Here is a 26,383-nt window from a genome sequence, read left to right as displayed (position 1 = left end):
TTTAATATGTATTTTTATGTACTTTATGATTGAAATTTTTAATTTCTTGTAATTCATTAGCGTTGAACCTAATTATATGCCTATATAAACTCTTTAATTTAATATTTTATTTTATTCAAGATCTTCTTAACAACACATTTTAAAGAAGCTGTAGTAGCTGTATTATTGAGTAATCATATATTTTACAAGATGCCAAAATATTATTAATATAACCTTATCTTGAGATTGCTATTTCTTTTCAACTTTTATTTACTTTGTACGCGGGACTTACATTTTGCAGTTCGACATTGCTGATAGAGAATTTGCACAAGCAAAAACTTTTTATTATTATAAATAAAATTTTCTGTTGCTAGCGTCATTGCTAGGCAACAACAACAAATAAGCTCACCTTACGTCTAATGCTCATTCATGACTGCCTCGCTTTGTAGTAACTGGAAATCCCGTAGTAAAAATTCATTCATAAAATTTCTATTTGCGAAACGTGTTTGTTGCACGTTTTGCTTGGTGCTTCGGAAACATTCTTAGAAAGTTCAATATGTTAATGATTCAGCGAAAATAATTGTGTTTGAGGTGAGCCTCGCTCTGACTAAACCGAAGCCTCAGCAGCTCGTGTGATTTTGCGGGCAAACAAAATCCCCTCTGGAGCAAGAGGTTTGTGGTCTTCACTCTTGAACTAAGTATAAAAGCGAGATTAGCTGATTGCAGCATCCATCAGTCGCTTTACTACAGCAGCAATAGTAACATCTACTCAATAATATTATAAATTTATAATATCTTAAACTCAAAATGAACTTTAACAAGATCTTCGTCTTTGTTGCTCTCATCCTGGCCATCAGCATGGGTCAATCTAACGCTGGATGGCTAAAGAAATTTGGCAAGAAACTTGTAAGTATATAATCACTATTTATGCGATCTTTTATTAAATAATATTACGTCTTTATTTTATAGGAACGCATTGGCCAACACACTCGGGATGCCAGCATCCAAGTCATAGGAATTGCACAACAGGCAGCTAATGTTGCAGCCACTGCAAGAGGTTAATCCTCTTAACAAGGAAATTATTTATTTATTTATTTAATTTTAATTCAGCAATTTAGTAAATATATTTTAAAATTAAATGAGTAACTTAAACGTTTGTTTAATGTGCTGTGTCCTGGGCACCTACATACCAAATTTGGTTGGCCTAGCTCTCTAGCTGAAAAACACGCTCTCATACAGACGGACAGACGGAAATGGCTATATCGACTTAGTTTGTCTTGCTGATCATTTCATGATTCCATTTTTTACAAAAATGTCAAAGTGTATAAAAACAGAATATTATTAGTCCTGGCTTAACCCCTGACGGTTGCTAGCAGTGCAGCAAGGCCAAGTCCTTTAGTGGCGGTATTAAGAGTGTTCTTGCCAAAGCGTTCCTGTTTATTAAAAAATACAATTAGTTTCAATTCTTTAATAATAAAAATTTATAAACTTAGTTACTTACAATTTTCTTGCCAAGCCTCTTTAGCCAACCCCTCCTAGCTTCGGATTGATCCAAGCTAATGGTCAGGATTAAGGCAACGAAGATGAAGATCTTGAGGAAGTTCATGTTGAATTTGTGGGTTTTGAATTTGTTGCTGTTTCTGCTGAAACTGAGCGTCTAATAATTAGTCAAGCCAGTCGACGCTTTTTATATAGGTAGATAATCCCAAGTCAAGTTAAATAAAGGGAGACATTCGCAATACAGTGTTGCTGATTGGCTGACTAGCGTGTCTTATTGATACAAGTCGATGACAGTAAAGATATTTTTCTCTAGTATAAACAAGTGGACAGGTTAAAGTTGGGCGCCACCAACATTTAAATACACTTTGACTAGGGTATCGCAGCAAACACACGCATGCACTCACAAACACATACACACAAAACAGCTACCGCGTCACAGCTCGTTTTCGCTGTAGCGTCAGCAGCGACGCCGCCTTTGTTTGTATGGCGCGTCAGCACGTGCATCCCGCTGTCTATATTGAAAAATGAAATGTAAATAATTCGTAAGTTATTTAATCGATCGTTTGAAATTTTCACAATCGGTCGAAAACATGACTAGGCCAATTTTGTGATTTATTTCAGATTTTTAGAGATTTTTGTACTGCCTTATATATCGTTTTTTTTGATTTGCGGGGGAGGAAATAAAAAAAAAATATAAAAGCGTAGTGTCCTGGATATAGGAGCACCTACATATCAAATTTTGTTGCTCTAGCTCTTATAGGAGCTGAGAAACACGCACTCATACCGACGGACGGACGGACGGACAGACGGACATGGCTATATCGACTCAGCTCGTCGAGCTGATCAGGGGTCATGGGTCTGCCACGTTCCTCCTTCTCCACCTGTTACAGTACATTTGAGCAACTCATAATACCCTTTTTCCATTTTTTACAAAATGTCAAAAGTGAAGAAAGCACGTACTGATATTGAAGTTGAATAGTTAAAACAGATATTTTCTATTTGCTAAACAAAAATATTCTAACAAGCGTGTTTCAAATGCTAATGAAGATATATACATAGATTAAATTAGTGTAAGGGCATGTAAATAAATATACAAATTTATGAGAAGTCACGTGTTTAGAGAGTTTTATCGCTGTAACTTTTGTAAAGCAATGAGCGCCAAATTTAAATATTCAAATATCTTGACTAATTTTTTTATGCGAGTGTATAATTTATTAGAATCAGTGCTGTGCTTGCTTATTAGTCGGCTTAACTGTTGTCAAAAAGTCACATAAAAAAACCGTTACAAGAATCAACATTTTAATTTCATATTCGTTCCATGCCACACTAGCGCCATCTATCGGTTCGTGAGCGTACCAAACTAACTTCGCTGCTGCTCGATAGGCAGTTTGATGCGATATATGCGACTCGATAGAATCGCGAATCTACCCTGCGCTCGACTGACAGCTGGCACAGTTCAGTGTCACGGCGATGACGACTTCCTTTCCTGTCAAAATAGTCGACAAAGGTTGGTGTACTTTTTCTACAAAGTGTTTGAAAAACGCGAAAATAAGCCGCAAAATGTATAGCAAATGCAAGAATACATGCTGCAATAAAACAAGTAAATGCTGACAAATGAAATTAATTAAAGTGGCGCTTAAAATCTGTTGTATTAGTGCCGATGCAAAGAGATTATAAATAGCTGTTCGGCAACTTGTCAGAGTGAAATAAATAGCGGCATTTGTCAGCGTTATTCAGTTTGTTTCAACTGTTTATTTAAACGAGTGTGCTTTAATTTAATTGCAGATGGCTATCGGCTCTAAAATTATTAAGCCCGGTGGTTCCGACCCCGATGAGTTTGAGAAGTCGATTGCCCAGGCGCTCGTTGAGCTGGAGGCCAACAGCGATCTGAAGCCCTATCTGCGTGATTTGCACATTACCCGTGCACGCGAGATTGAGTTTGGCAGCAAGAAGGTAAACAAATAAAATTATTTAATAATTTTCATTGATTTAATGCGTGTATGTGTGTTTTTGTGTACAGGCCGTCATCATCTACGTGCCCATTCCACAGCAGAAGGTGTTCCAGAAGATCCAGATCATTCTGGTTCGCGAACTGGAGAAGAAGTTCTCCGGCAAGCATGTCGTGGTCATTGGCGAGCGCAAGATTCTGCCCAAGCCCACACGCAAGGCACGCAACCCCCTGAAACAGAAGCGTCCACGCTCGCGTACTCTGACTGCTGTGTACGATGCCATTCTGGAGGATCTCGTCTTCCCCGCCGAGATTGTTGGCAAGCGTGTGCGCGTCAAGCTCGATGGCTCGCAGCTGGTTAAGGTGCACTTGGACAAGAACCAACAGACCACCATTGAACACAAAGTAAGTCAACACACCACACCCTCCCTCCCCTCAATGCAAGCTGCTGTGTTTTTTTAAAGTGTAAATTGCCGTTTTCATGTTAAATTTGCAGCGTGTTTATGTATCGCTGTAATTTGTATATTTAAACGGCAGATTAATTGTCAATAACTCGTTATTGTGAGCTGATTACGCTTATGCGTGCTTCACATCTCCATATATTGTCGATATTTTGATATTTTATGATCGTTCTTGTGTTATTTGCTGAACTTGTCTTCATCATTCAGTGATTGTCAAACAGAACGTATAAAAAATCCCAAGCCAGACTCACTCCACAATGCAGAGTCTATTTTAACCAAGACTTCTTCATTACAAATCACTGGCTACACTATATATATATATATATATAAATGAATCGATATTTCTATCGTTCTTGTGTTATTTGCTGAATTTCTACTCTCATTCAGTGATTGTCAAACAGAACGTATACTAAATCCCAAACCAGACTCACTCCACAATGCAGAGTCTATTTTAACCAAGACTTCTACATTACAAATCACTGGTTACACTAACTACATCAATTGATATACCTATCGTTCTTGTGTTATTTGCTGAATTTCTATTCTCATTCAGTGATTGTCAAACAGAACGTATAACGAACTCCAAGGCAGACCTACTCCACAATGCAGAGTCTAATTTAACCAAGACTTCTTCATTACAAATCACTGGCTACATCACATCCTATATTAGAGGCATTTCTCGTTCTTGTGTTATTCACTAAATTTTAACATCTTGTTTAGTGATTGTCAAACAGAACGTAGAGTATACACCAAAGCGGACTACTCCACAATGCAGAGTCCAACTTAACCCAGGACTTCTTCATTACAAATCACCGCTTACATCATTATAAATTATATATTTACCGTTCTTGTGTTATTTGCTGAATTTCTAATCTCATTCAGTGATTGTCAAACAGAACGCATAACAAACTCCAAGCTAGTATTCCACATTGTACAGTCTATCATATGACTGATACATCACTAACCCGCTAGCTACAGTTTGAATATTAAAAATGTGGACCTAATTTCCGCTTTGAATCCAATAAAGTACCGTATAATTTGGTGCTTAATTTTCTCTCTCGCAGGCGGCAAAGTAAACATACCCGCTTGCAACGGGTGGACTCTGTAGATTACATCTGCTTAGACGTGTATACAGCAGGCCGTATCACATTCAAATTCTTATTAACAGACACTAGCATTGCCTATTATTTTCCGCCCATTTGTGCCTCCCGAGCGCCGTATCGTTGGCGTCTCAGGACTTCCTATATCGGCGGCAAAGTAAAAATACCCGCTTGCAACGGATGACCTGTCTTTGTTAGATCACATCTGCTTAGAAAGGTACACAGCAGGCCGTATCACATTCAAATTCTTATTAACAGACACTTGCATTGCCTATTATTTTCCGCCTATTTGCCTCCCGAGCGCCGTATTGCTGGTGACTTGGGACTTCCTACATCGGCGGCAGAGGAAAATATAAGGCAGGCTTATCCTTTTGCTAGAGCTACTCATGCTAGGCAAAGCCGGCATGCCCTATTACATTAGAATTTTATATTTACACAGCACACTTGCATTGACTCTTTATTCTCCGCCCATTTGCCTCCCGAGCGCCGTATCACAGGTGACTCGGGACTTCCTATATCGGCGGCAAAGTAAAAATACCCGCCCATATCCATTTGCTGGACTACTCATGTCTAGGAAAGCCGGCAGGGCCGTATTACAGGTCAATTTAATAAACTTTCATCATTGTATATTTTTATTGTAACCAATACTAACTTGAAAATATTGTTTCTACTTCAGGTGGACACCTTCACATCGGTCTACAAGAAGCTGACTGGCCGCGATGTTACCTTCGAATTCCCAGACAACTACCTGAATGTCTAGAGTGTGTTCCGCTGGCAATGTCGTGTTGTCGTCATGGTTGGCTCAGTTCAACAATATTCTGTCGTACAGAAAATACGTTAATTTATACGTGAACTGAAGAAACGTTACGTCAACTAAATAAAAACAGTAAACATTTTTAAAAATTAAATTAAGTTATTCTTTTAAATACTATGACATTTTATTGTGGGTTGCAGCTTACTAGGCAAGCTCATCTCTGTAGCATTAATTGTAATTTAAACTTGGAACGGCGTCGTGTCACTTTGATGTATGCCAGAAAGACAGTCCATGTAACATGAAATCGCGCTCATTATGCGTATGTCACCTTGCCTGCCATGTGTGTTGGGTAGAGAAACCCCCGGCAATGTGGTCTGATCCATGTGGGATTTGAACTTGCCTTTAATTAAAAACTGCGACGCGCTTATTTATTGGATTCGCTTTGTAACTTTTTTGTCAGCTCTCCCACTCCTGAGCACCAAATTTACTGCTAGAACAAACGCCGTGGAATTGATGCGTAAAATCCTTGCCACACATGTGCCAAAAGGGGTTAATCCTGTGGCTGGCGGGTCTATTTTTCCACATGACGCTTATTTGTTTTAAATAATGACGTGTCTTATAGAGGGTGGGTGGAAGTTAAAGCGTCTCAAGTATCGTTGGCTTTGTATAGCGTTTATGCTTGCTGTAGGCATTATTACGTTTCAAATTAAATGAATTACGTTAATAACATAATTAATTTATTATGTATATCTTTGCTTAAAAAATCCTCTCTATTTTTGAAAATTTTAGTTTGATTTTACAGCCATTTAAGTAATCAATCTTCTATTTAGTATTTTTACTAAACTCCAGTTATCAGAATACAACAATTAGTTTGCATAAAGCGATAAGTTTGATAAAAATCTGCTAAAGAGTAAATAACTTTAGTTTTTAGTCGTCATGGCTGAGCTCTTGGCTATATTGACTCTTGTCTAGCTGATCGAGAATACATAAATGTATATACTTTCTTTATTATTTATATATATACTTTTTGCTTGTAAAATACATTTGTATATCATTTATATATTTGCTTAGCATTTTGTATAAAAGTTGTGATTGTTTTAGAATCGCTGAAATTTCTGCATAGTTAGGAACGTCGCATATTTTGACAAACGCCTCCAAAACTAAAATTTTGTTCGTTAAGGAAATATTTTTGTGTGGAGAACAGTTTAGAGAAACGAGAAGACCATGAGAAGGTTCCGAAATATTACTTTTTATGTAGGAAAGAGGATAAATGCTCGCCAAGCACAGCATTTACAAAAATTATAAAAGAAACAAACAAATTTGAATTTGCCGCTTAATTGAGCAGTATAACAGTGCGTAAAAGGTTTGCGCACTCGATGAATCACTTTTGACAATGCTCAATTGTATATGGTTCGAGTCCATGATTGTATAAGATGTGTGTCTGTGATAATCGAAGTAACGTATATTCAAATACTAAATATGGGTATGGGAAAACATTCTACGTGATTAAAATTATATAGGATAGGTAAGACACGCATTCGGAAAAACCCAGAGCACGCTTGGCTCAAGGTGAAGCCTTTTTTAAAAGGGTATTTAGTTTTAATGGCATGTTTGGAAATTGGGGCTGTCAATATTTCGATTATGAATCCTGTGGCTAAAAGCAATAGCTTAAAACAACGTAAATAAGTCTAGCTACATACTACAATTGGCAATAGTTACCAGCGGATGAATTGTAAGCAATTGACCACAACAAAGCTGCATTGATTGCTAACTTCAAAATTAATTTTGTGTCAACAGAGAAAACACGCAATATAATAATTTGGTATTGCCACAAAGCCAACACTTGCACAAAAACCCCTTTTCGTCCTGTGAACACGGCTCAAATGGCGCAATTAAAAAGTCTGTGTGGCCACAAAAACATTCGCTCGACCGACATTCCCGTCAAAAGGCAGACAGCAAAATTGTTCATGCCACCAAATGATCAAATGTTGTTATTGCTGTGGCGTGCGCTTTGATTGATGGTGTTGCAGACAGTTGGGGTGGTGGTCAGCGGGTACTCCAAATACAATCGATTGATATCTATTGTAGTCAATCTAAATGACTGCGTTGGGGTTAACGTAAGTTACTTTAATGTGGCGATTGGTCAACAAGATATATCATCTGTTGACCTTGATTTGCACATTGATTTTTCTATTAATCTAAATGCTGCACTACCCGCTGTGAATTCCAAGCCAACTTGTATGCTAATTTTATATGCCAACGCTGAGAATATCCTGCGCGTGTGTCCTGTGTGGTTGGGTGTGTTTCGGTATGCTAAGTTATTAAATTATGTCATGCTGCTTCCAAGATCCCATGAGTCATTTGTAAAGTTCCTATATTATTTTATGGGATATATTGCTCATACGTACTTAAGCATTTGAATGTGTGAGTGGTTTATATACACATTATTATTTACAATTTTGTAAGCCTTATCTTACTTATCAGCTGGTCCCTTTGATTAGTATGCGCTGATATAGCGTGCTGGCTGCACAGCTGTGTCAATAAAGTGGCGCTGGGCGCTTCTAATGAAAAGCGAACGAACCGCCTACGTTCGAACCACTGTGCATGGTCAACGCTCGTAAATCTTAAATGCAAACATATACTATATAGAATATGTACGTGCCTATGACAAAATATTTATATATTTATTTACAAAGAATTTTTGTGCAACAATTTAAAGCCAATTGGAAACTTCGATCTGCATCGACATGCGCTTTTCTCTATAATAATAGCAACAATTTCATTTTATACACACACTGACAGTTATAAATAAATTATTTGTATTTCATTTAAGTTGCTGCCAGCTAGTATTGCTCTCAAAAGATTTTCTATATTTATAATTTTGTTGCCCTTGCATCATCCATACGCAGCGTGGGCCCTACACATAATTCAAACCGGTCTGCTACAAAATTTTCCACATTACTTTTATTGTTGTTTTTATTTTTATTTTTTTTAAAGAGGCGCAGACATTTCATTTCGTCTGTTTTTAGTTTTTTTTTACAATGCTTTATCTGTAGTTATAGTAGTGCTATGTATATAGCTCTTATCAGAATTTTGGAAAGTTTAGCGCTTCGCTTGAAAATTGATAAAAATAGCGCGCATGTTTCCACTGTTTCATAAACATATTTGTTTTCTAATAATTATCGAAATAATATGATTAACCAATAGACTAGACAGACAACAACACGAGCTCAGCACGCACAATTGCCTGAAAGTCAACGCGCCAGACTGATTTTGTGGAAGCAGAAAGGTAAAATACTATAATGACTAAGCAGCAAACAAACAACAAATATTGAAAGGGAGAGCCAAAGCAACAGCGCAATACAGAATTGGGTTAATACAGCGCGACTGCGACTGCGACGCGACGCAAACCAAAAGCGTTACCGATATTTACAACGCTGATGACGAAATGTCGAGCGTAAACAAGTGAGCGACGTTGTTGCGCTCGCTCTCTCACCAAAGCGTATCGAAAACTCGGCCGGCGTCGCTGCCCTCGCCTACACAAACAGAGAAACGAGCGGAGCGTGGCAAATGCCGCATAGACATTGACTTTGAACTATAGTTTACTATAGTTTTCTTGGCAGACGGCGACGACAGACAACAGGCGGGTTTCTATTCAACGAGTTTTGTTTTTGCTGCTCTGTTGTTTTTGTGGAATTTGTGAGCACAACAGAAAATAGTGGATACCACATGTGGTGGGTTAGCGGTAAAGCGGGGGCGAACAAATATGAAAAGATAAGAAAATTAAGGAAAAATGCTGTGCATGTTCGACTATTAAATACCCTTAAGTCAAACAAATTAATAATACAAATCAACAATAGCTTTATAATGTTATTAGAGCGGAACTATAAATATATTTTATATAGTTTCTTATACAACAGACTATTCAATATTGCCACTACATATAGAGTATGCATGCATAAATACAAAAAAAAAAAAATCAACAAAGTAAAAAGAAAATAAAAATGTGAAAAGTCGTGCACAGCCGACGTTATGAGACCTGGTAAATAATAAATGCATAAAAACAGAGGTTAAAAAATATAAGAATGCCAAATGAAAACAAAATAAATCAATAAAAAAACGGTCTTATAATTGATAATTATGTGTATCAACCCTTTGCATCAAGCCTAACATTCTAATCATTTTACTAGTTCCCGGTATACGATGTGGTGGTTATTACCTCTAATTCCAGACAGAATACAAATAATAAATGATAAAAATGTTATCATAATAAACGTTGCTAAGGGTTAGTAAAGTAATTAAAGCTGTTGCCTAGTAATTAGAAATTTCAGCAGCTACAAATTGGTGCCCAGATCTACAGGAAAGTTTTATTTATGCTATCAAAAAAAAAAAAAAATGGTTTGAGTTACAGTTCCACTATTGTTTTTTTAATTACATTAATGCTTAATTCTTCCTATATCTGAGAAATGCATTCACACCTTCTTCTGCTTTTTACGCTCAAATCACATGCAACTAATTTATTAGACCTTTTACATTTGCGTCTATTGGGTCTCAAAACAAATGAAAAACTAATGTTGACGACGCGGCAACAGAACGCTCCGCTCCAGCTCAGCGCAGCGTCAGCGTCAGCGTCTCTGCCGGCAGCCGCCTGCTGCTTCAGTCTTGTTTGCTGTTGAATGTGGATGTAAGTGTCGACCAGTTCAGTAATGGTTGTTAGTCATATTAGTTCGTTTGCTCGATGAACAACGGATAGTGACAGAGAGAGACGCGCGAGTGATAAAATCAAAATATTTAACCGCGATAATTACGATTTATGTGTGATTGGAAACGGAATCGTAGGGACCACCCAAGCGCTAGAAGTGCAACAGCCAACGCAGCATAAAAAACAAAAAGAAAAGTAACTTGAAACTTATACTTAAGTTTTGTAAAAAATCATTACAATGCTGAGAAAATTTTGAGAGAAAATCAAGCTAAAAACTGACGTCAGCCAAATGTTGTAAATCTGACAAAAGGGGCTCATTAATGTGCTGCCGACAGCGTCAAGTTGATTGTCATGTTAACACACAAGTCCTGCAGGATCTGTGTGACACAATTTGCTGTCATTAGCGGCCATGTAATTTGCCAACAAATTCCGGTTGTTGTACTTAATGGAGTTATAATTAGTTGGTTGACTGGCATTAAATAAAATTGAGCTTAAGATATTTGCAAATTACATGCAAGGCAAGAAAAAAATCTTTGAAGCATTTATTACAAAAGTTTTGCTCATTTTGCATGCAATTGGAATTTGAGATTTATAAGGAATAATTCTTTCAAGTGCAAATAATTGTTCCACATGGTTTACAATTCAATTCAATTGTATTATAAACAACATCAATTGAAAAACTTTGCCTTGTTTAAAGCTAAGATGTTTTTATACAGATAAATTTATAATTTGTTGAATTTTAAATGCTGCTATTGCTTTTATATACAAGCAAAGTGTAACGTTTAATATTACAAAATGCTGTCGGCTGTAATTATAAGTTAAATATTTAACAAGAGAATGGCACGTCGGCTAAACTTTTTAATTATTAAGAGCAACGATAGTGTATATGGTCATGGGTAATTGATGTGGCGGCCAATCAGTGACAAATCTTTAATGGGTGTTGAGTTTTCAGGCCTTACGTAGGGTTATTATAATTTTATAAACGCATATGCAACACTTTGGCTAACTAAAAAAAAATTGTAGTGTAGAATTCTTTTAGTTTGCCTTTTGACTAAGTTAATCGCTAAACACACAAAAGTTGCACATGGAAAATTTTGAACATATAGTTTTTGTTGTTGTTATACTTAGTCAATATTAGTTTATAATAGGAACGTGCAGTTTGTCAGGCGTTTGGCCAATGATTAAGAGCTTGGTGGTCAAATTTATCGCCACGACTCTGACAAGTCTAACGAACGTCAATAAAACTGATGGCGGCTTTTATTGTGTATTATTATTTATTATTAAGCGTAAGAGTATTTGTTGTGCAACCAACAATGTTGCCATATTGTTGTGGCAGCAACGCCGAAAACAATGAATTTTGTATAATGAAAATAATTTATATACACGCCGGTTTGCCCCCTTTACAGTTGGAGTCGCGTGCCTTGTGGCCATAGAAAAAAGCTGATCAATTTCTGGTTAAACCAAACCATAGCATGAACCATTAGCCGAGACTTGGGTTAAGTATACGCTTAGTGGTCTGCCATTTCCCTAGATAGTTTTTTGTTGCGCTTATCAAATTAGCTGGCGTGCCATATGAAATATGAGTTTCAATATGGGTTTCTGTAATTAAAATAGAATACACACAAAACGGGGCGTGCATGGCCATAAACGTACCACAGGGCGTATGCGTATGCGTATGCTAATGTGCCTTAGACTTTAACCGCAAGCAACTCATTGCTTGTCTTAAGGACTTGACTTGCTGATCGCTATTAATCATGCTAGGCAAACACCTGCGCCTGTGCTGACTCACTCGGCGTGGAACGACCTATTACTTAATGCTTATCAGTAGTAGCCAAAAAATTTTGAATGAAGTTTGCCCCGGCTGCAGACAATTAACCCAGACGTCTTGGCCATGGCCATTATGTGTGCCAGGTGTGATTGCGGCAGGTGTTCAATGCTTATCGCAACGCTGATTAGAAATGTCTACCACTTTGTTTACTACACGCTGCCCGATAAGCGCGCGAATCTCTGCACACCTGGATGCGATGACACTCAACGACTGCAGCCATAAAAAAAAGTGCTGAGATATAAATTTAGTATGGCTTATCAGCTCGATTTTGTAGATCAGCCATAGACGCTTACATAAGCTGCTGTAGATAAAACAAATGCTAGAGCTTAGCTGAGATTTCTGTTAATAAAAAGCGCAAACTTATGCGAGACAACTATGACTGTGCTTTAAGCAGGTTAAGTGTGTGGGCTTGGAGCATGTGAGGCGTCTCTACATTTTTCACACCAATTATACTTTATATACTGTATACTTTATATATATGTACAATATGCTGTTTATGGCTGTCCTAAACTTCAATTAGCAAGTCTATGGCGCGTTGCTTACTCATCAAATTGGCAATTCTTCTCTTCTTCCATTGCAGACAATAAACCAGCAACTATCAAAATTTGATGAACAACATGTGCCTTTCAACGCCTACAACAAATGAAGCTGGCAACAGCGCTAGCTGCAGCTTGGGTGTTGCATGCAACGCAGCGCGTACTGAGAACGCTGCTGACAGCCAACTGAAGCACAGAAGTCAAGTTGCAACAGCTACACATACCAAAGAATCAACAAAACTAGATGATAGCCTAGGATTTAAGGAAGAGAATGCCATATACAAAGAGCATGCAAGCAAGCAGCAGCAGCAGGAGCAGCAACAACAACAAGCTGCAGCAGTTGACTATAATCCGCAGATTAGATGGCCCGATCTGGGCGCTCAGACGTTTTTGCATGTGGGCGCGCTCTATGGCGTTTATTTGCTCTGCTATGCAAAGTTCTACACATTCTTGTGGGGTAAGTTTTTGAAGCAAATATAGCGTATAGAATTACACAAATATTTTAAATATTAAATGCATATAAATTGCCTGAAACAGCTGCGAAAGTTTCATTGAATTGCTGCCTAACTATAAAATGATTGCTGTTGTTTTTATTTCACAGAAGGGGAACTTTTTTGAAAGTCTGGCATATAGTTCTGATTAAACATATGCTTGTTACTGACGCTGTTATCGATAGCGAATTCATTGATAAAAATAGTCAACTGTTAGCTGCTCATATATTTAGCCATGTGTAGATAATCACTGCAGTCTATGACTGCCAAGATAATCTAAAAAGGTTCTATGACTAAACGCTGTTTGTTGCATATGGAAAAACATTAAAGTTGATAACAGCAAATGTAGCAGTTACATAATTTTTAGTTGTTAGTTTGTTTGCTGGTTGGTTGGTTGAGATTTACTGCAAACGTTACTTACATCAATTGGAGCATATTGGCGCACTTTGACCTCTGGTAATTAAAGTTAATGAACGCTTCAATTGAAAGCAACGGTGATCAACAAAACACTTTTTTTTTCGATATGGCAGGCAAATTAAATAGTGCATATACTAGATAGTCTGACGCATTTTCAAATAGAAATAGCAAACAGAACCAATGGCTATATATAGAATCTTTGTCGTTATGTCATCCGAAACATTACAGAGGAAATCATGCGCAACATGAGAGAGACAGACTCCATCAAATGCCCACAGATAATAAACATCAAATTCTATTTGTGTTCTTGTTTTTCTAGTTGCTGCAACAATTTTATTTTCGGGTATTGGCATTACAGCGGGAGCTCATCGTCTATGGTCCCACAAGTCCTACCATGCCTCGTTGCCTCTACGCATTCTATTGTGCTTTATGTTCACAATTGCTGGACAGGTAAGTGTCTGATCACTAAATTCATAAATTAATAAATTAAGACATATTTTTGCTTTAGCGCGATGCTTATACTTGGGCCTTGGATCATAGAATACATCACAAGTTCTCGGAGACCGATGCCGATCCTCATAATGCAAATCGCGGCTTCTTCTTCGCTCATGTCGGTTGGTTATTCCTTACCCCACATCCCAAGGTCATTGAGAAGCGTAAGGTTATTGATATGTCTGATCTGGAGGCCGATGCTGTGGTCATGTTCCAGCGTAAATATTACATAATTCTATTCGCGCTTTGCTCCATCGTATTGCCTGTCATGGTTCCCTGGTATTTCTGGCAAGAGAGTCTCTGGATGTCATTCTGGATCAATTTCAATATGCGTTTCACCTGGACCCTCAATGTGGCCTTCTTTGTGAATAGTGTAGCGCATATGTATGGCAATAAGCCATATGACAAGTAAGTTACGTTTAAAATAAAATAAATTCTATTCAAAATCTCACATCTAAATATAAATAGTGATTATCAGTGAATGCTTTAGACTCGTGAAAGTCAAACAATTCTTTACTAGATTCTAACTTATTTTTGTAAATTAAAAAAAAAATTTTATTCTAGCAAAGAATGTCTCTTAACAAAGATTATTTAGATTTAGCAAAAGTTAAAAAAAAACTTTTTATAAAAATGAATTTAAAGTCGTTGAACTTTTTTACTTTACATATAAATTTACCATTTGTTTTTTGTTTTAGAAACATCACTCCTGTGGAGGCTCCCATTGTATCGCTTCTTGCGCTGGGTGAGGGCTGGCATAACTATCATCATGTATTCCCATGGGATTACAAGACCGGCGAGTTCGGCAACTATACGCTGAATATAACTACAGGATTCATCGATCTCTGTGCACGTCTAGGACTGGCCAGCGGACGTAAATGTCTTAAATGTAATGCTTATAAGCTTTAGTTACAATACTTCTTTATATTTATAGGTAAATCCGTATCTCCGGATATGGTGCTGCGACGTGCGGAAAAATGTGGCGATGGCACGCGTTTTCTTAGCGATGAATATGCGCATAAGGATCAAGTGTGGGGCTTTGGAGATTGTGATTTGCCACGCGAGGACATTGTTGAGCTGGTCAAAATGCAGTCTTGAATAGCTTTACTTTAGTATTATCAGCTCACAGCCCGTGCTTTAGTCTTAAGTTAGCATAAAAACATATTCTCTCCCAGTTAAAAAAAAAAAAACAAACTCTCTATGTAGAGAATAATCTGCTTTTGTTACTTACCCCAGGGCATTAAACTATTGTATTTAAATGTATTAAACTATTGTATTAAAACGCCCCAAAGCAACGTCAGCATGTCTATTTTTGTTAATTATATGCCTACTTACAGTCAATCCTCAGTATAAACGCTTAATACGCATAGCAATTGTAGAATTTGCATATCATGCATATGCAAGTGAGTGTTGTTTTCTGTTCTGCGACTGTCGAACTCGCTTGGACCCACAAGCCAAGCCCCATTGAAATTAGTAGCGCTTAGGCTGGTGCAGGGAACAGTTGCTGCAGATTGGGACACCTCAACAGGATTAATACTTGCCTTACAACATGGTTACAGTCACGGAAAGTCAAGACAAGCTGAGCGCTGCCAGCAAGGACGCTCTGGGTGAGGCGGAGTTCAAGAAGCGCGACGTCAACTGGACATTGGTGCTCTTCTATATACACCTCTATATATTGGGAAGCTATGGCACTTATGTAACATTCACGAGCGCCTCATGGCCAACCATTTTATTCAGTGAGTTCAATAGTTCAGCACAGCTCTGGACTTTTTAATAAAAATTGCAAATCGCATTACACACACACAGCTGCTATGTACACCCTGATGGGCATACTGGGTGTCACGGTGGGAGTTCACAGGCTATGGGCTCATCGCTCCTTCACAGCAACAGCACCGCTGCGTGTGTTCCTCATGATCTGCCAGACAATGGCGGGACAGGTGAGTCCAAAATAACATGTCTACCTAAATTTATGAAGTCAAAAGCTCAGTGTCTCGACTAACAAGCTCGAGACAACAACCATAGCTAGCAAATACACTTACCTATTTGCTGAGTGATCAAGTAAACTTATCGAAACAAGCGAGATCGAAACCAACTCGTAAGAGATTTTATTTATTGGATTATTATGTTAATATATATATTATGTATATTATAATACATTATTTGGTTAAGCTCACATCTCTTGGTACCGCAACTGAATTTCGTCTATAATACTTATTCTATCTTGACGGCTTCTAGGGATCCATATACAGTCGAGTTCAAGCGCATCGCCTGCATCATGCCAAGTTCCATTGCGATGAGGATCCCTATTACAGCAAGCAAAGCTTTCTCTATGCCCAGCTGCATGGCAATCTGTTAGGCTACTCGCGTCAGCAGGAGCTGGCTCTGAAGGATGTGGACATGACAGATATTGAAAATGACGAAATCGTTATGTTTCAGAAAAAGTAAAAGCTTTATTCAACTTTTATATTCATTTGCTAACAGCAGACTTATGTATTTGCTACAGATACTACGCGCTGCTGTTTATAATGCTGAGTGTACTACTGCCATTGAATACGCCCTTCCAGTACTTTGGTGAGACTCTTGCCGTGTCCATGTTCGTGGGCTTCTGGCTGCGCAGTCTGATTGTTGTGAACGTGGGCAACTTGGTCAACTCGGCGCACTTCCTATGGGGCATACACAAAGGCTTCAAGCCCACCGACTCCAACAGCATATTCTTTATTACCAAATCCTTTTGGCCGCAGTTCCATTATCTGCTGCCTCACGACTATCAAAGCGGCGAGTTTGGCGGCTATGCAAATGGCACTGGCTCCATGATGATACGTGTCTTGGCCGCACTCGATCTTGCCAAGGATCTGCGCACAATCTCATCGGTGGCTGTGCGTCAAGGACTGACAGAAGCTGTGGAAACTGGACTGCCTATTGTGGATTGCATTGAGAAGCAGGTGAAGCTGGAGGAGCAGACCAGACCGGATAATCACTACCTCAATCGTGAAAAGTTTATGTGAATTGGTGCGGTCATAGGGCTGATTTTTGTTGTTTAAATAAACGAACGAACAACAAAAACGCATAATTTTGAGCAAAGCGCAAAACTAATTATTACTCAAAGCTATGGGTAAACATAGGTGCAGCCCAAATAGTTGGCCAATGCAACATGGTCATAAACAAAAAACTCTGGAAACAAACCTAAGCGTTAGTTAAGTTAAAGTCGTAGACCTGAAAATTTGACCAACTATTTGTTTATTGAGTCTATTTTATTTTATTGGCAATTGGTATTTGCATTTCACATAGAATTGGGCAATCGTTGTCATTAGCTGTGGCCCAGGAGTCGAAGCGTCTGGTATAGCGCGCAAATTAAATAAGTCGTACCAATAATTTATTATTTATGCGATAAGTTTGCTTAGCGCTTGATTGACGCGTCAATATTTGCGGCCACCTAATGGAATTTGCTAGCAGTTCTTTAAGCTCCTTGAGTCGCCCCAAAAAAAAGAAGAAAATAGCAAATTTAACTGGGAGTGTACAGCTAAGAATGTTTTAATGTTGACTTGACTGCTGAGCAAATAGAATTTCAATTTTAATATGCTGCTCTACTGTTTAGTCATTCAGGCATATTAACTGCTAAAAAGTTTACGTTGAGACACTTGTACCAATTCCTAATGGCTGTCAAGTGATTACTAATTGAATTTGCCAGTTGAAATACAGCTCAACATAGTTGTAAGCACAGAAGCTCAAATTATATTTAGTTGTTTTGTTGTTTGTTGTTGTGGCTACGAAGCATTAAGTTTGTTGCAAATTGCACTTGCGCTTGGGCCTAGTTGTGAATTTAAAGCTTTTCAGTTTTTGTGTATGTTAATTTGCTTTTGTAGTAGTTTTGCTATAGAAATAGTGGATTTGAGCGACAGTTGAAGGTTGCACAGATACTCAATTTTATTGTTGACTGCTGCTTGACTTGTGTAATGTTTAATGTTGCCTCTCTCATATGCTTGATGCCACCGCCAGTCCATGCCGCTAATATAACCCTGAGCGCGGCTCAAACTAACGCCTGCCAAAGAAACCTTTTGCAACTAAATGATCTTTTCATATGACTCATTCGACTGTGGGCCCAAAGCGGGAAATCATTAGTTGCCAGAATTATGGCGCTTGCTTGCCAATCGCATATGTATATAGAGGTATAGCTCTTTGTTTAGGCTAAGCTTATTTATATAGTAACCAGCATTGTTCACTTCTTTAACCAAGAATTCTCTTTTAGTTTTTAACACTTTGCAGCTCATAAAAAATGCTGACATTGCGCATATGTTGGCGAAGCTGCGCAATAAATATTTAATTTGTTTTATTTATTCAAGCAGCATAAAACAAATCTTAAAAATTGAATAGTTATGTTTGCCATAACTATATGTTCAAATTTATGTAATGCTTTTACTTTTCAGAAAGTTTATAAATATTTTCTTTAGCATTTCGTTAAACTTTAATTTGCGTATCAAAACTAATATTTCAAATGAATTAACCAAGTGCAAATTGCTGCGCATTTTTTAATTATCATATTGCTAAATTATTTAATTTCTCTCAGTGCATAAGCACATACATTTATAATTGCATATGAAGTTGCTTATTCTCGGCATCTGCCTTTTGTCAGCTACCTTTGATTTATCAAATTTTTATAAAACCAGCAACCACAATAACAATTTGGCTAATGTGCAAAGTTTACAACATAACAACAACAACAACAATTTCAATTTACAGCATCACTTGATTTGAAAGACTGTGAAGAAGTTGAGATTTTTGAACGAGCAATATGAGCTGAGGGAACTTCCTTTCGTTGCTTGGCTTTTTATTTAAGTTTTTGCTGTTTTTTGTTGCTTTTTAATTAAGTTTTGGCTTTTGGGTTTTGTCTTTTGTCATTACGTAAAGAGAAAGCAGCGCAGACGCTGCTGCGTCGTTGCCTCAGCTCTGTTGTTGTTTTGAACTTCATGATCATCGAACGGCTTTTGACTTTGGTCAACAAAACACACAAAATGTGAAGAAGGCCAATGAGGCAAACTCCCAATTTCTGACAAATATTGATGTAGCTGAGATTTTCGTTCAAGAGAGATGTATTAAGAAATTCACAAATTATGCAAATGCAAATAAACAACAGAATTTTGTTGTTGGCTTTCTGCAAACAAACACAAAACAACAAAAAAAAAAAAACATTTATATAAATTTAAATGAAAAAATAAAAAGCCACGCGCACTCTCCCTTTGTCAGCAACTTTAATATTTACATAAATTTCATATGTACATTCCTTTTATGTATTTTCTTTATTAATTAAGGCGTTTTAAAAGCAGCTAATATCCAAAAATAGCTTATAAATAAATTCTTTTTCTTTGCATAGTTCTGGCTCTTGGCAACAGCGACTAGCTAAATATTTTGTAAGCTTATGCTTAAGCTTTGTTTTCATTAGCAATTGTGCGTAAATTATTAGCAAGTAATAAACAATATTAACAACAACAACAAAGCTGTGAGTAATCATTAAGCTCAGTAGACTTCTTGGCTTCGGTTTCTAGTCGCAGCCTCTGCACTTTCAATTCCGAAGCCGAAGCCATAATCGAAGCCGAAGCATTACAGGTGCGATCTATGTGGAGAGTGCACATACATACACACATATACATATATGTATGTGTATGTGTGTGAGTGCTTGTGGCATAATCTTGGCCTTAAATTTTAAGTTTAGTTGTCTTTGCTTTACGTTTTATGCGTCCGCACAGCAACAACAAAAGCAAAAGCAAAGCCATGGAAAGCAACAACAACAAAAGCAGCAGCAAGCGCAGTCGGTCGCTCGGTCAATCAGCCCAGCACCAGCAGCGACGCCGACGCCAACTTCGACTTCAACGACAACGCCAACGCCAAGAGCCCAAAGCCAACGCAGGCGAGCATAGGTACGAATTTTAACTTTTGGCTACGATCATTTGTCTACGGAGCGTCGTCGTGTTAAGTTCACAGCGCAGCAACAAGAAAAAAAATAAATAAAAAGCTGCAGATAAAAAACAAATTCGTCACTTGTCAGCCAAGTCCAGCTGCAAGCAAAAGAGAAACTGGAGTAACAAAAGGGCCGCGTTAAGGTGTCGAGTGCGTCGCGTTACCTAAGCCAAGCAAAAAAACGAAAAAATACGTTAAAAAAATACAAGCTAAAAGCTATAAGTCAACTCCCAAGTACTTTCGGCTGCTATAAAAAATTGTTTTTGTGTGTAAATCTGTGAAGAAAGTTCGGATTTTGGACCGGCAATTACGAAACGTGGCTTCCGCCCAGCTCTAAGCGCTCCGTGTCTTAAGTGCAGCCCCTTCCCCCACAATCATAACTCTTACTGCAATATGGGTCACCTTTCAACACAGGAGCGGGTGTGTAGCACCACGCCAGTGGTGCCCAGCTCGGTAGACGGCAGTCCTCCGCTCTTAACACGTCGCGCTAAGCTCAGCAGCGATTCGCAGGCGCGTCGTAGTGAGGATTCCTCGCCGGAGCAGCAGCCACGCAGCAAGCCACTGCACAAGACATTTGCACCACACTCCACCACAGCGCCAACTAAAATTGTACCCAAATATTTGGAAAACTACGTGCCCAAGGATCAAATCAATATGGACGAATATACGCGCAATTTCAAGGGCGACAATATCCTGGGCTGGCAATTCAAAGCGCCTCTCAAATGGGATAAAGTTATACAAATTTCTTTGCTGCACATTGTGGCATTGGTTTGCCTGGTCACCTATCCGCTGCAAGAGCTACGGCTCTATACCACCATTTGGGGTAAGTAGAAATCTCTAGAGATTTATCCTGAAATCTCTCAAACCACATCGTAGAAGGTGCAGAACTTTTATCTCTTCTCTTAGGAATATTTAGTTACGACGACTGATAGTTGCTTCCATTCATAAGAAATGCATTAAATTTTACTCTTCCTTCTAAACGTGGATTCAGTGTTTCCTTAAATCAGCTCGAAGCTAATTGGTTTGATAATTTTGTTCGAGCGTTACTCAAAATTCTGGAACACTCCAGCACTAATTTAATGATAATATATACAAGTTCATTATTTATTATTCATAGCAATATGTTTTCAAAATTTGCAAAGCGACAGTCTTAGTATTATTTATCAATGGAGGGAGCAGTTATATAAGAAGCTAGCATGCATTCCAAATGACACAAATTTAGTTGAAAAAGGCAAAGGTGTTGAAAGCTAACCATCGACCACTTGACCATTTGCTATTACATCAAAAAAAACAAAACCAAAACCAACAATAGAGTAGCGGTAACCTCAATTGCAGCATCCGATACGAAAATATTCGATGATTATGTGTTTTTGTCTTGTCTTGGCGCTCTCAACTTTCAGTATTGTATTATTTGCAATTTAGCGCGTTTACATGTGAAAAAAGAAAGAGTAAGCAAAGAAAAGAAAATATTTTTTTTTTTGGCTTTACTTTCTCAATGTCATATTGAAATATGTTTCATAAGCTTACAGCCGATTCGAGCCCTAAATATTAAAGTATTGACTTTAATTAATTGCTATTTAACATGATTTTCCGCAGTCGCTGGCGCTGCTGGCGTCGCCGCAATTGCGCTGCCTGCGTTGACTTTGCGTTTGCGCCATGTTGAAATTTCATATAGAGAGACATACATAACTCATATGGCTGGCTTTTGGTTTGTAGGGTTTTGTTTTTGTTGTTTCGCTCGCTTCGTCTTGCAATTTCAGCATAAAATTGACGGACACACAGGTGGAGCAATGAAAACTAAAGCTAAACAAAAGAAAAGCAAACCGAAATTCAGTTGACACACATATTTGTGTCGGCGAGTTAGAGCTAAACAAGAGCAGGGTGACACCAAGGCTGGCTTGTAACTCTTTAACTGAAAACCAAATAGTTCTGCAAATGCCACAAGGTTGTCGAAGATACAGCCGCTGATACTTAATGCTGTAAATAACTGATCAATATAGTCGTCATTGGCTCCGAGGCACGCACAATTTACGACGCATTTAATATACATACAAACATATGTACGTGAAGCCCCAAGCCAACAAGAGGGTTCCAATGATGACGTTGACATTTGGCATTGAGCGCGGCTTCAGATTCAACAGCGCAACTACTTGAGATACAAAATATGTTCGTGATATTTTCTCATTGGAAATTCCGGGATGCTGCGTGTAATTTCGCGAACAAAATTGCGCATTTTAATATTTATTGCTGCCAAGTTTAAACACTTGACCAGGTCTAGACATTGTAATATCCTTTTATGGGCGGCGTTGAGCTCGTAAATATTTTGGCAAATTACAGAGCGACGTGCAGCGTTTACAAAAAAAAAAATTACATGCCACAAGCGGCAGTAAATTAAATGTTAATCATTGATATTAATCGTAGCCCAGTTGTTAATGAAGCTAATAGAAAACTCTAGTTCATGTCCTAAATACACATCACTGGGGATTTCTTAGCATGCGGGGAAGTCCCAAGCGGCGCTATCTTCATACAAGTTGCTTGTGCCCTTGGACAGAAGCAATGAACCCAAAGCCTCTAATTAATGCTTGGCTCTTGGTCATGCTTGGTGACACTTTTTTGAAAAGAAATTTGACATGTGAACTTTGAATGTGCATTTCGTTTGACTTAGAAATTATGCATTCACACAAATTCACGAAAATGATTTGATTTTAACCTTGATCTGATCCCAGTCCTAAGCTGCCCAATATGCATTTAAACAAATTTAATTTGATTTCATTTCATTTGTGGCCAACTGTGTGGTACGTCATTAAAATGCGCATGGGTTTTGATATTACTGACTGATTGTTAGTTAGGTTTGTCTTTTATGTGTTAGTTTTTTTTTTTTTTTTTTTACCAAGTTTGGTGTTTTACGGAACTGGTTTTTGTCGCAACACATGCTGGCCACCATATCGAATCCCCAAATCACAAACCAAATGGACTGAAGGTTAATCTTTCTCAGTGTAACACCTTTCAAGATGAAATACGCGTTAATTTTTCATCAATAGTACTATGGTGAAATCAATTGTCTTGAGAAATTTGTTGATGTCATTGTCATTAGCGCGAAAAAATCTGTAAATCGATTAGAATAGTAATTGCTTAGGCATAATTGAAACATCAAACTGCATCCGCCTAGCACTTTTGGTGACAGTGGCATAAATTTGCTCAAGTCATTAAGCAACAATTTTGTTTTCGTTTCGTTTCGTTTCGGGGTAAGACCCAAAGCAAATGCTATAGTCATTGCAATAAATGAAATGAACGTCACGTTTATAAGCTACAGCTATGCTCATCTAAGATGCAATCATGTAAAAGTGCTCACGCCTTAAATAACAATTAGCCAAGTACGTTAATTTCTATTTGAATTTTCCCATGCCTTTCAACCTTGTCGGCCACCGGTTTTTGGCTATGGCGACTAGCGACTGCGATTTGACCAACAAATTAACACCAACATACAAATAGCTCAATTTCCGCAATTTGTAATCTTTATGCTATAATTTTATTTTATTTTTAACATTATTTTTTTCATACACAATTAACACTTGATTGTGTGTGCGCGCGGCAAATATTTAAACCTTTACTTATGACTATGATTGTTCTTTGTTCTGCTTACAGCCTTCTTTATGGGCGGCGTCGCTGGCTTTGGCGTCACTGCTGGTGCTCATCGCTTTTGGACACATCGCAGCTACAAGGCTAATACAGTGCTCCGCAGCATTCTGATGCTCAGCTACTCGGTGGCTGGCCAGGTGAGTCAACAGCAGCAATAGCCTTAAGCCTCCAAGCACACAATAATACGGAAATCACAGAGCAGCAAATCCCAAATTGGCAATACAACTAAATTTCGGATTTTTGGCTGCATGATAAAGCATAAACTATAAATGTTATAGTCTTGTTATAGGCCTAAATGTAAGAGCGGCATTGAGACTTAGATTAATTTGTTAGAAATTAAATTTTGTGTTTAAACTTATGACATGCCATAGTCATAGCTTATTTATTTTTAACATTTTTTAAAGTTTCAAAATTTATGTCAGTTCATTTAATTTTAGCTGCTGCTTTGCCTTAGGGTTTCGTTTCAATTTAATTTTATTTTTTTCGTGCGGTTTTGTCTTTTGTTATGAACAGAAATTCGTGCCAAGCCAGGCCAGGCCCCAAAGAAAAATTGTCATAATTGTAATTAACATTAAGTGCATCATTAAGTACAACAACTTAATGCCTTTTTGTAGTTGTAGCTGCTGCTGTGACTGCAAAGCTGCCAAACTGTATTGTAAATTGCCCAAAAGCCGCGATGTCAATTACTTTAGAGCGAGAAAGAGCAGGCACTAGCTCATTTGTTTTCAGCCCAACACTGACTTTAATTGCGCTTTACAAAACAGAGTTTTATCTTAAGCTTATATTTTATTTCTTATTTTACTTTTGGGACAGAACACGCTGTACGATTGGGTGCGCGATCATCGTGTGCATCATAAATATTCGGAAACCGATGGCGATCCGCACAATGCCAATCGCGGCTTCTTCTTCTCGCATGTGGGCTGGCTAATGATGCTGAAACATCCGGAGGTGCTGCGTCGAGGCAGACAAATCGATATGAGCGATATATTGGCGGATCCTGTGGTGCGCTTCCATCAGAAACATTTCGTTTTGCTGAAGATCTTGTTGTGCTTTTTGCTGCCCACCATGGTGCCTGTTTATTTCTGGGGTGAGACCTGGTTCCACGCCTTTGTGCAGCAGTGCATCTTCCGCTATGTCTGCAGCTTGAACTTCACCTGGTCTGTGAACAGCGCTGCGCATCTTTGGGGCTCGCGTCCATATGACAAGTGAGTAAACTTTGCTGGTACTTGCAAACAGTTTGGTAAGTTTCTTCTTCTGCTGTTTAGACGCATCATGCCAAGCGAGAATATCTATGTATCCATTGTGGCCATGGGCGAGGGCTGGCACAACTATCATCATGTCTTCCCCTGGGACTACAAAGCAGCTGAGCTGGGCAACTACAAGGTCAACTTTACCACCATGGTTCTCGATGCCTTCCAACGAATGGGCTGGGCCTACGATATGAAGCAACCTTCCAAGGAGCTGGTGCAGCGCACTTTAGAGAAATACGGCGATGGCACTCACGAATCAAAGTTGGGAGCAAGTGGCGCGCCTGCTGCCTCGAGCCAAACCCAAATGGTGGGACACATACACTATGCCGAGGTGCCTGATCCGGAGCTGGAGTACGATGCAGAGTCAAGCAGCACTGAGAGCGCCAAGCTGGATGAGAACGAGAACGAGAGCGAGCGACAGAAGAAGGCCACAAAGAAGCTGTTGGCTTAGCAAGAAGATTCGTTTTCTTGGTTAATGTTTTACTTAAGTGTGGGGCCTTCGAATGTACAAGCAACAAATTGAAATGTTTTTCTAATCTAATCCTACTTATAAATCGTATTTAATGCGTGGTCTTGTCATAATCAGAGCAGGTCACCTTTGGCTGTTCTTAATCTATATATACAGTTATATATATATATAACTGTATATATATATATATAAATTTATACGATATGTTTATCAATGTAACCGCATGCTGTGCGTCTTGGGCGTGGGCGGGGCACGGTCGATAATCGTTTTTATTAAATTAATTTGATATTCATAATTCTTTATTGTTATTTTTACATTCGTCATAAACTTTGTGTGTAGAAATACGAACGCCCATAACTCACTCATCACTTTCTCTCTTTCTCTTCCTCCATTCATACACTCGTCTCTCTTCACAAAACCGAGACACACATTTCCCCATATCACACCATTTGTGTAGGTTTAGGTATTAGTCGTAAGCATAAGTTTACAAATTATTTACGAACACATTGTCAAACAAACGAAAAAAAGTAAATAAAAAATTAAAAATTACGTAAATTAAAACTTTTTCTTTTAAACATTTTGTTAGAGTGGGCTTCAACCTTAACATAAAGTTTATCAAGTGTAATAAATGATGAAAAGATGAAACTAAATTATATATTTTCATAACGCTATGAAGTAGGATGTGTGAAAATAAACGTAAGTCTAGTCACATTCATAGTTATGTTCGTTTGTTCTTTTAAGAGAAGTCCCTTTTAGTTTGGGGCGCTCAGATGAACTTGTGGGAAAATTTTAACTTTGAGTAATTAATAAATCTTCAAGCATCAACATACGATTAAATATTGTTTAGTATATTTATCACTTTCACTAC

The 26,383-nt window shown here is 38.2% G+C and overlaps 6 protein-coding genes and 5 non-coding genes across 11 annotated transcripts; 10 read left to right on the top strand and 1 right to left on the bottom strand.

Moving 5' to 3' along the window:
• Positions 1 to 786: 786 nt before the first annotated feature.
• LOC108602326 (cecropin-B) lies at positions 787 to 1,041 on the top strand. The gene is made up of 2 exons (XM_017990413.1): positions 787 to 885; positions 949 to 1,041. The coding sequence occupies exons 1-2, from the start codon at positions 787 to 789 to the stop codon at positions 1,039 to 1,041; spliced, it is 192 nt and encodes a 63-aa protein (XP_017845902.1).
• A 90-nt stretch (positions 1,042 to 1,131) lies between these two features.
• On the bottom strand, positions 1,132 to 1,599 carry LOC108602521 (cecropin-1/3-like). The gene is made up of 2 exons (XM_017990655.2): positions 1,481 to 1,599; positions 1,132 to 1,412 (listed from the first exon to the last, which is right to left on the bottom strand). The coding sequence occupies exons 1-2, from the start codon at positions 1,583 to 1,585 to the stop codon at positions 1,332 to 1,334; spliced, it is 186 nt and encodes a 61-aa protein (XP_017846144.1). The 5' UTR covers positions 1,586 to 1,599; the 3' UTR covers positions 1,132 to 1,331.
• A 1,326-nt stretch (positions 1,600 to 2,925) lies between these two features.
• On the top strand, positions 2,926 to 5,896 carry LOC117134857 (40S ribosomal protein S7). Its single transcript, XM_033294103.1, has 4 exons — positions 2,926 to 2,986; positions 3,265 to 3,432; positions 3,500 to 3,832; positions 5,665 to 5,896. Exons 2-4 carry the CDS (start codon positions 3,265 to 3,267, stop codon positions 5,746 to 5,748), a joined length of 585 nt encoding a protein of 194 aa, XP_033149994.1. The 5' UTR covers positions 2,926 to 2,986; the 3' UTR covers positions 5,749 to 5,896.
• LOC117134879 lies at positions 4,055 to 4,199 on the top strand. Its single transcript, XR_004458893.1, has one exon. It is a non-coding gene; the product is annotated as a small nucleolar RNA psi18S-1377 (small nucleolar RNA).
• On the top strand, positions 4,236 to 4,379 carry LOC117134878. The gene has a single exon (XR_004458892.1). It is a non-coding gene; the product is annotated as a small nucleolar RNA psi18S-1377 (small nucleolar RNA).
• LOC117134880 lies at positions 4,402 to 4,545 on the top strand. Its single transcript, XR_004458894.1, has one exon. It is a non-coding gene; the product is annotated as a small nucleolar RNA psi18S-1377 (small nucleolar RNA).
• On the top strand, positions 4,568 to 4,715 carry LOC117134882. The gene has a single exon (XR_004458896.1). It is a non-coding gene; the product is annotated as a small nucleolar RNA psi18S-1377 (small nucleolar RNA).
• Positions 4,731 to 4,868, top strand: LOC117134881. Its single transcript, XR_004458895.1, has one exon. It is a non-coding gene; the product is annotated as a small nucleolar RNA psi18S-1377 (small nucleolar RNA).
• A 4,551-nt stretch (positions 5,897 to 10,447) lies between the features above and the next one.
• On the top strand, positions 10,448 to 15,500 carry LOC108604102 (acyl-CoA desaturase). Its single transcript, XM_017993382.1, has 6 exons — positions 10,448 to 10,639; positions 12,853 to 13,265; positions 14,036 to 14,166; positions 14,225 to 14,616; positions 14,904 to 15,079; positions 15,140 to 15,500. The coding sequence occupies exons 2-6, from the start codon at positions 12,881 to 12,883 to the stop codon at positions 15,301 to 15,303; spliced, it is 1,248 nt and encodes a 415-aa protein (XP_017848871.1). The 5' UTR covers positions 10,448 to 10,639; positions 12,853 to 12,880; the 3' UTR covers positions 15,304 to 15,500.
• A 179-nt stretch (positions 15,501 to 15,679) lies between these two features.
• LOC108603881 (acyl-CoA Delta(11) desaturase) lies at positions 15,680 to 17,272 on the top strand. The gene is made up of 4 exons (XM_017993053.2): positions 15,680 to 15,941; positions 16,012 to 16,142; positions 16,441 to 16,646; positions 16,709 to 17,272. The coding sequence occupies exons 1-4, from the start codon at positions 15,755 to 15,757 to the stop codon at positions 17,208 to 17,210; spliced, it is 1,026 nt and encodes a 341-aa protein (XP_017848542.1). The 5' UTR covers positions 15,680 to 15,754; the 3' UTR covers positions 17,211 to 17,272.
• A 2,897-nt stretch (positions 17,273 to 20,169) lies between these two features.
• On the top strand, positions 20,170 to 25,688 carry LOC108603880 (acyl-CoA Delta(11) desaturase). Its single transcript, XM_017993052.1, has 4 exons — positions 20,170 to 20,980; positions 23,803 to 23,933; positions 24,610 to 25,001; positions 25,062 to 25,688. The coding sequence occupies exons 1-4, from the start codon at positions 20,551 to 20,553 to the stop codon at positions 25,495 to 25,497; spliced, it is 1,389 nt and encodes a 462-aa protein (XP_017848541.1). The 5' UTR covers positions 20,170 to 20,550; the 3' UTR covers positions 25,498 to 25,688.
• Positions 25,689 to 26,383: the final 695 nt, after the last annotated feature.

Source organism: Drosophila busckii, chromosome 3R (assembly GCF_011750605.1).
Source record: "Drosophila busckii strain San Diego stock center, stock number 13000-0081.31 chromosome 3R, ASM1175060v1, whole genome shotgun sequence".
NCBI lineage: Eukaryota > Metazoa > Arthropoda > Insecta > Diptera > Drosophilidae > Drosophila > Drosophila busckii.
The sequence above is the reverse complement of the archived record's forward strand: the minus strand, read 5'-3'. Positions and strand labels throughout refer to the sequence as shown.

Excerpts from the sequence above, each read along its gene's own strand:
- LOC108604102 (XM_017993382.1), top strand. The coding sequence starts at position 12,881 with ATGAACAACATGTGCCTTTCAACGCCTACAACAAATGAAGCTGGCAAC. Across the intron at positions 14,617-14,903 it reads GGCAATAAGCCATATGACAA|AAACATCACTCCTGTGGAGG; the intron begins GTAAGTTACGTT and ends TTTTTGTTTTAG. Across the intron at positions 15,080-15,139 it reads TCTAGGACTGGCCAGCGGAC|GTAAATCCGTATCTCCGGAT; the intron begins GTAAATGTCTTA and ends TTATATTTATAG.
- LOC108603881 (XM_017993053.2), top strand. The coding sequence starts at position 15,755 with ATGGTTACAGTCACGGAAAGTCAAGACAAGCTGAGCGCTGCCAGCAAG. Across the intron at positions 16,143-16,440 it reads GCCAGACAATGGCGGGACAG|GGATCCATATACAGTCGAGT; the intron begins GTGAGTCCAAAA and ends GACGGCTTCTAG. Across the intron at positions 16,647-16,708 it reads ATCGTTATGTTTCAGAAAAA|ATACTACGCGCTGCTGTTTA; the intron begins GTAAAAGCTTTA and ends TATTTGCTACAG.
- LOC108602326 (XM_017990413.1), top strand. The coding sequence starts at position 787 with ATGAACTTTAACAAGATCTTCGTCTTTGTTGCTCTCATCCTGGCCATC. Across the intron at positions 886-948 it reads AGAAATTTGGCAAGAAACTT|GAACGCATTGGCCAACACAC; the intron begins GTAAGTATATAA and ends TTTATTTTATAG.
- LOC117134857 (XM_033294103.1), top strand. The coding sequence starts at position 3,265 with ATGGCTATCGGCTCTAAAATTATTAAGCCCGGTGGTTCCGACCCCGAT. Across the intron at positions 3,433-3,499 it reads TTGAGTTTGGCAGCAAGAAG|GCCGTCATCATCTACGTGCC; the intron begins GTAAACAAATAA and ends TTTTGTGTACAG. Across the intron at positions 3,833-5,664 it reads AGACCACCATTGAACACAAA|GTGGACACCTTCACATCGGT; the intron begins GTAAGTCAACAC and ends TTTCTACTTCAG.
- LOC108602521 (XM_017990655.2), bottom strand. The coding sequence starts at position 1,585 with ATGAACTTCCTCAAGATCTTCATCTTCGTTGCCTTAATCCTGACCATT. Across the intron at positions 1,413-1,480 it reads AGAGGCTTGGCAAGAAAATT|GAACGCTTTGGCAAGAACAC; the intron begins GTAAGTAACTAA and ends TTTAATAAACAG.
- LOC108603880 (XM_017993052.1), top strand. The coding sequence starts at position 20,551 with ATGGGTCACCTTTCAACACAGGAGCGGGTGTGTAGCACCACGCCAGTG. Across the intron at positions 20,981-23,802 it reads GCTCTATACCACCATTTGGG|CCTTCTTTATGGGCGGCGTC; the intron begins GTAAGTAGAAAT and ends TTCTGCTTACAG. Across the intron at positions 25,002-25,061 it reads GGCTCGCGTCCATATGACAA|ACGCATCATGCCAAGCGAGA; the intron begins GTGAGTAAACTT and ends TCTGCTGTTTAG.